The sequence below is a fragment of the Triticum aestivum genome, chromosome 3B (genome assembly GCF_018294505.1).
Source record: "Triticum aestivum cultivar Chinese Spring chromosome 3B, IWGSC CS RefSeq v2.1, whole genome shotgun sequence".
NCBI lineage: Eukaryota > Viridiplantae > Streptophyta > Magnoliopsida > Poales > Poaceae > Triticum > Triticum aestivum.
Genome location: NC_057801.1, coordinates 111,254,218 through 111,262,045, shown reverse-complemented (window position 1 = coordinate 111,262,045; position 7,828 = coordinate 111,254,218). Strand labels below are relative to the sequence as shown.

Sequence of the window (7,828 nt, the reverse complement as noted above, 5' to 3'; positions counted from 1 at the left end):
TCTAGCGGCAAGTTGCTAACATGAATCATTCTACTAAGCCAGTTTTCTACTCGCAAGTTGCTCGCTTGAATCATTCAAGCAAGCCAGTTTTCTAGTGGCAAGTTGCTTCAGATGTATCGTCTGTTGTTTGCCCACGTACGTACGTAGCTCCTACATTGGGACGACGTACCACCGGTCCTCGCTAGCCCCTCATGGAAGTCCTTCCGATCCCAAGCAGAACGATAGGCAATAATGCATTGATTCGATTAGTTTAACTGTCGGCAACCTCTAGCACTTGCACTGAAATCCGAGAAGATCGGGCAACATGCATGCCTTCCCCCTCCATAAAATACGTGCAACTTGGTGCAGATGACCGACACTGGTGGAAAAAAGGCCTTTGGTCGCGGTTCGCAACTGCCATTAGTCGCGGTTGCGCAACCGTGACCAAACAGGCGCGACTAAAGCCCCCCCCCCCCTTAGTCGCGGTTGCTTAAGAACCGCGACTAAAGGCCCGTCCACGTGGTCGCGGTTCGTCTGCCGAACCGCGACTAAAGACTTCATTAGTCGCGGTTCCTACAGTTTCGCGACTAATGGGGCTGGACGGAAGCCTCTTTTTCTACCCGTGCGATCTCCACCTGTAAAATACATCACCAGCTTGATGCAGATCAATTAAAAAGCTCATCGATTAGGCACGGCGCGCTTGAAGCCAAAAATCACGCATTCTCGGCGCCGCAAATTGAAGATTAAAGAGAAGTTGAAGCCAGATTCTTCTTCACTCGCGGTCGGTCACGGTCGCGGCCTCGATCAGTGAGTGGAATCACAGCCGATGGACGATGGGTTTCTTGCGAGACAAGAACATATTCCCGAAGCATTACTGCTGCTATGCTATCCTACACTACATTGGCATGGCTTAACGTGCTGAACCCTGGACGGATATGTTCCTTGGTGCGACAGTACAGCTGCCGCTCCAGGGACAGCCAAGTGTGCGCTCGTTGCACGTCCGTGCGTCTCCACGCAGCTCGCGGCTAGCTAGCGGAACAGCCAACAGGCGTGCCCCATCAACTTGTTCACACGTATGCAGATCAATCATGCCGGTGCTGACGCTTTTAGCCAACGGTGCATATGCCCTGCCCGGCCAGCATGTAGAAGTACACTAGCACGTACCTAACCTCGGCGCCTAGCTAACTCAACCAAGCACCGCCATCTTCCCTAACAAAAAAAAAAAAACTAAGCACCTCCACTGCCTGTTCATACTCTGCTAGCACGATCACCAGCAGTATCCGTAATGTAACCACGCTGCTTGGCCGGATCGATCACGCCATTAGCGCTTCACAGACAAACCCGGGATCCCTAGAGCCCCCTGTCCCTTAATGAGCTGTTATGTAGTGGTATTAAGGAGAAGTGTCGACTCTCTAGAGAGTGCAGTTGTTGATGAGGTGTGTGATCGCTCGCCAACCTGGCGCGCAGATGCTGGGAACACAGGAAGATCGCTGCTGCCTTTCCGACGTGTTGTGTGCCTTGGGCGAGGGGATCTCTCGCTTCTATCTTGTTCCCGTGCCCTTCTTGTCTTGCCATTGTCGAGCATCGGTCCAGCCTGGCCTGTCTCCGTGCCGCTGCATGCTTTGCTCAATGCCAATCATCAAAAGTGTACGCTACGTACGTACGTCTCTCTGCTCATCAGACCGTTTTTGTTTCCTGGTCTCGTATGTGGGTATACTAGCAATGTTTTCTCGTCTACCCGAGTATATTTGGGAACTCTAGAAAGTCTTGGAGCCAGCTAGCTTAGCAGCGTAGGCCGAGAGTGGATGGCGCGTTACGTGCGTGGAACACTTGCCGTGACAAAGTGAACTGAAGAGAAGACTCCACACGCTCCCGCGTCCCACGCGCGTGCGCGCGCGCCGACCTAATTAACGACGCGATGCTACAATATTCGGGAGATGGCCAGTGCCTTGACAACCACCCTACGCTGATTTGTTGAGAGGACAGCCGTCGTGACGATTAGAATGAGGATTTGGCTAGGGATGTGCCAGTTGGTGGCACCGATGTAGATGCCGAACACAGAATCATTAAGGTAAAAATCCATGATTTGTCCTTAATTAGATGGATCCGACAAGGCAAGAGCGCACAAAGTCGGCACTTAAGACGTTCTTTTTTTACGTAACCTTCGTCAGAGAGGGTGGGGAGTTCTGGCAATTGCATTAAGCAGAGAAGAGTTGATCTAGTTAATGAGAAAAACCAAATACGAAAATAGTACACATCAAGGTTAATTAAGGAAAATCAAGAAAAAACAAAAAAGAAACACAAAAGAAACAAGAACCAGAGCTAGAGGAACGGGTTTAGACAGAAACACAAGCGCACAAGCTCGTGAAACACCGTCTGAGCCCGACACAAGAGCGCAGAAACACAAAACCACCAGACGCAATGTCCAGCCAAAGCGACCACCATACTCGCAAGATATCTCAAACACCCCGAGCCTCTCGACCGCATATGTATCGAAACTAAGAACACATTTTTCTAATAGTCTTCAAATCAGTAATTTTTGGCTAGGGTGAATCCCACAAACTTTCCTTTCTTGGACATATGCAGTACTTGCGGTTCTTTTTTTTTTAATGAATGTTTTGGGGTAAATATGCTCTCAAGGAAAAAACACTGGGGTAGGAGGAAATCTGCCGGTAAGTTGGATTCCGTCTACGTAGCATTTTTGTTTCTTTTGCCATGCTAGTCTTGACATTGTTTTGATTTCAACATCGATGCCAAGAGCCCATGATTGAGATCCTTTCATTTTGATAGGGAGTAACTATAGCCAAGTCAACTTAGAAATGGTTTTCTTTGTCCACATACCGTTTGTTGCGTGGGTCCAATGGTTTGTTACCGTTGATTTAAAAATAGTTATTTTCCTGGTTTCTTGATAAATAGTAAAACCCCATTTTGATGAGATCAAAACATGAACATCTAACTACTTAAAAGATATTATTGCGACAACATTTGGGGTGCATCATTGTAGTTTTGTCGTATGTGTGATATTTTCATATATTTTTTGGAGCTACTCCATGTATGACATATAGTGTTACGATCTCTATACCACAGTCAATCAAATGGTTGGGGCTGCATTTTGCCTATCCATGGACGGTGTGATTGGTAGGTTCCGTACCAAAATCGGACAAAGGATGTCGTACGTATGGCATCACTAATATTTTTTTAATCAGGAAAAATCAGACAAAGGATGTCATTTGTACGGCATTACTCATATTTTTTTAAATCAGAAATGAACAGATTTGCTGATTTTAGAAACAAATCAGAGTGGACACAGAAAGTTTAGGAGGTTGAGTGAGGAGAATTTATTTTTCAAGGGTTAAGTGAACCAAGCTACTAGTTTAGCAAACTGAATAGTTTAAGATTGCAAAGAAGACTTATTCCAAGAATTAACCACTCTTACATATAATAGTATGGGATACCATCTCTCTATTCGAGAGAAAAAAAATCCCCATACAAAATTGATGTGTCACCAGGATCGGTTACGTACTTCCTCACAATGGCAATGGATTTGCCACAAAAAATTTACTTTTACTTTGTCTAATGTATCTTTTTTGTTTGTTTGAAGAATTGGTCTAGTGCTGTTCTTGCAGCGTTGTCGCCTTGTTCCACCTGTCCATCAAGCGGCTCATCCTCGCCAGTGCAACGTCCAGCGTGTCCAGGCTCATGTTGGCGAAGCACACCCTGAACCATCCTGGCTCCGAGCAATGGCACGACGACCCCGGCGAGATGTTGAGCTTCACCTCGTGCAGCATCAGGTCCCACAGCCTCAGCTCGTCGGCGACCGTGGCCTCGCCGCCGTCGCCGAGCAGCCGCCGCATGTCCATCCACACGAATAGCCCGGCATTGCTGCGCAGGCACGGCACGCCGGAGCGGGCCAGCCCGGCCACCATGTGGTCGTGCCGCACCCTGAGGCGCTCGCGGTTGGTGCGGATGTACTCCTGGGCGAACGCGGCGTCCAAGAGCATGGCGGCGAGCGTCTTCTGCGTCTGCGACGACACGAGCGTGAAGCTGGACATGCGCCGCGCGGCCGTGACGACGGCGTCGTTGTACGAGTACACCACGCCGACGCGGAACCCCGGGAGCCCCAGGTCCTTGGACAGGCTGTACACGATGTGCACGCGCCCGGCGATGTCGTCGCCGCGCGACTCGACGAGCTCCGCCACGCTGACGAGGTCCGGCGCGGCGAACACCGAGCCGGAGTATATCTCGTCGGAGATGAGGTGGATGTTCTTGCGCACGACGAAGTCTAGGACGTCCTCCAGCACTGACCGCTCCACCGTGGTGCCGAGCGGGTTGGACGGGTTCGTGAGAAGGACGCCGCGGACGCTCATCCCCGCCGCCGCGGCCTCCTCGTACGCCGCCTCGAGCGCGGCGACCGTGACCTGGAACCCGTTGGAGCTGTGGCAGTGCACGGGCACGATGTTTACCCCCGTCCTCCACCGCAAGTCCCGATCAAACCTGCAGGGCGCCATGCATGTCAGGACAAGAGCACGGGCAATGGAACAGTAGTGACTTGCTCTGGTTGGTTGGTCTGTTGCTTACCCCGGGTAGTAAGGCGTAGGGATCAGCAGCGCGTCTCCCGGGTTGGCGAGGATGAACGTGAGCAGCTCGTTGGCCGCCGTCGCGCCGGCAGTCAGCACGATGCGGTCAGGGTCAAACCTCACTTTGCCGCCCCTTATCTTCTCCATGAAACTCGCCATCGCCTGCAAGCAAAGGGCACCGGACCGCCACAAAGATCAGTCCACGCCGTCGGAGACAAGCAAGATAAAGCAGAGTACACACGCTCTTGTGTATGTACGACGTACCTTCCGGAAGGTTTTGAGGCCGTGGTAGTCCTGGAACAGGGCGTTGTCCCGGAAGCTGGCCACGCCGGAGCCGGGGCGGGCGCCGCCCCACCCAGCCGCCTCCGGGTGCTCCCTCAGGAACCCCTCCAGGAGGTCGAAGGAGACCTGGTTCTCGGCGAGGCCCATCTGGATGACGCCGCCGGGGTTGGTGACGGCGTCGTAGGGGTCGTCGTCGTAGGCTCTCCACCCGGCGAAGTAAGGGGAGTCCTCGCCGTGGGCGCTGGAGGTTGCCACCCGCGACAGGGGAGGCGTAGAAGCAGCAGGCAACAGCATGCCGCCCATGGTCTTTGCGCCTTGGAGTGACAAGCAATGGAACAGGACTCTTTCGAGGTTGAAAGCTTGCAATGCAAGGCAATGGCAAGAAGCAAAGCTGGCACAGCTCAAGAATGTGAATGCGCTCGCAGGGCAGAGCTGGGTGTGGTGATCCTGGTTGGTCTTGGGGCTATATATAGGCAGAAATGCCGGGAAATACACTTTGGAACCTGCATGTATATACTGGTGTGAAATCGTTCGGTTGTCAAAGTTGCCCCCGGGGGAGGACCCAGTTGTCACAAGAGCCCCAAATTTTAAAATGGCAAATATTCATTTTTTTACGATTAATGGTTAATGTTCATTTTTGGACAATTAATGGCTATTATTATTATTTTACAAATGGCTAATGTTATATATATTTTTGATAATTGATGGCTGATATTCCTATAACCTCACGCGACGTAAGATTTTACCAATGGTTAGAGCATGTACAACAAATGGTTGCCCAATATGAGTCCCTATACATCCATGGACGTGCCCGTTGACAGTGACCGGACATGTTAATTGACCTTGATTTAGCATAGAGTGAATAGGGAGTACCGTTATAAAGCACAAAAGATAAGAAAGGAAAGGTTTAACAACGATAGCTAATATTTCTCTGCCTTCACATTCAGTCTTCTGTTAGAAACTAGCAGCGTGCAGGTTTTTCTTTTTCTCTTTTGTGCTTGAGGCGTACATGAGTGGTAGCTAGTACTCTTTCCGTCCTGTAATACTGAACTTTCTTACATCATGGGACAAAGGGAGTAAAAGACATGAAGATTGCAGCATTTGTTAGACATATTAGTGTAAAAGTAACATAGTACTCCTTCCGTCCGGAAATACTTGTCATCAAAATGAATAAAAGGGGATGTATCTACATGTATTTTAGTTCTAGATACATTTCTTTTCGTCTATTTTGATGACGAGTATTTTTGGACGGAGAGAGTACGTTGGCAGCAAATCAGTTGAGTATTATTTAATCAAGAAATTTAGAATATATATATTGTGTCAAAATGTAAGACATACTATACGCGGTACGGACGCGCCGTCCATTTGCTTGTACCGTCGCATGCTCATGCTCATGATGAGGTTGGAGCCGACATCTATAGATGGCGCACAGTCGTTTTGCGTTAATATTTTATAAGATATACTCCTATCTCAGGACATATCTTAAGTACAGGAAATATAATTTTTATCTCCATTGCATTTTTTGCGGCTAAAAATGTAGTACTAGTTTATATTTAAAGTGGGTTCAAGATATCTTAGCTCAGACCCGGTACTCGTCATACTTGGTTTGCTATTACTAACACACATGATTTGGAAAGTCGTGATGATATTACTAAAGAACGTCTTAATCAGATGTTTTGCAACTCACTTTGGACTAGAGATGCAAACGAATCAAGCTCGAGCGAGTTAGACTAGGCTCAGCTCAACTTATAATAAAATTCGAGCAAGCTGAAACTAAGTGAAGCTCAAGATTGAGCTGTAAAAAGTGACTCGTTCTTAGCTTGAAACGATTTCGAGTCGATCTCAAGCTAGTTTCGAGCTATATAAGATGATTTTTTTAATCAAAGGCAATTTTTCAAACAAGATTGCCACAACACAGCGTAAGAAACCATCATAAAATTCGAACTATTCTCTATCAACCGAAGATTAGTACTTAATAGTAAAAGGTCGTGGATAACTGCCCTCAAACTTTTAAAAGAAAGAATATGATATTTACACATGACTTATTATGAAACATATCGAGGCTAAATTTTCTTTGCACTTAGTCAAGCTTCCATGTTTGCAAGTAGGTAAAATGGAGAAAAATCATATGCAACATATATGGCAATAAACTATCCTATTTCCTTTTAATACGTATAAAGATTATTTAATATAATTATATGATATCGAGCTAAAATTGAGCTCAAATCGAGCAAGTCAGTGTTGGCTCAAGATCAGCTCATTTCTCGACCGAGCTATATAAAGTGCTCATAGTCAACTCATTTCTTTCTGAGTTGATCTCTAGTCGAGCGAAAATTCAAATCGATCTTGAGCGGCTCACGAGTCTCGAGATTTTCTTAGCCCTACTTTGGACAGTTAGCAATAATCTTTCTATGAACGTCCAGAAATTTGTTTCATGTAGCTTGGGAAGGAAATTTTGAATCATGGATACATAATCCTTTACGCGTAAGACCTATTGCTCATGCGATTTGGGATTCTCATTTTGGTGAACCCGCTGTGGAAGCCTTTACTCGAGGAGTCTTTTGTACGTTTAATTGCATGAACAAAATTCTTCTACAAGTTGTGCCCGGCTTCGGTGAAGGAGGGGCGATGACAGATAGTTTTAGTATAGATGCTCATATTTTTTGATATAAATTTGGTCAAATTTTGTGTAGTTTGACTTCAAACAAATTTTATATGTGGAGTAAAAATAAACGGAGGGAGTAGACGATCAACTTGTATACCCAACTCCATAAAAGTCATCCGCGGATGCAACATTGCTCTTTTTGTTACAAAACGTACATTTTTCCAATAGAAGTACAAAAGTTAGGACTGTAATAATCTAGTATAGGTAAGAGAGTAGGGCATTAGTCCAGCCGAGCTTGTTGTATTAGTCACCGAGTAAGTTCCTCGATGACTAGATTTTGACAAGGTGCAGCCGGTCCCGGTCAGATTTGCCTTTGTGTGTGTGT

At 47.2% G+C, this 7,828-nt stretch overlaps 1 protein-coding gene across 1 annotated transcript; it reads right to left on the bottom strand.

The window, feature by feature from the left end:
* Positions 1 to 3,369: 3,369 nt before the first annotated feature.
* LOC123064987 (1-aminocyclopropane-1-carboxylate synthase 7) lies at positions 3,370 to 5,281 on the bottom strand. Its single transcript, XM_044488365.1, has 3 exons — positions 4,821 to 5,281; positions 4,558 to 4,718; positions 3,370 to 4,473 (listed from the first exon to the last, which is right to left on the bottom strand). Exons 1-3 carry the CDS (start codon positions 5,139 to 5,141, stop codon positions 3,588 to 3,590), a joined length of 1,368 nt encoding a protein of 455 aa, XP_044344300.1. The 5' UTR covers positions 5,142 to 5,281; the 3' UTR covers positions 3,370 to 3,587.
* Positions 5,282 to 7,828: the final 2,547 nt, after the last annotated feature.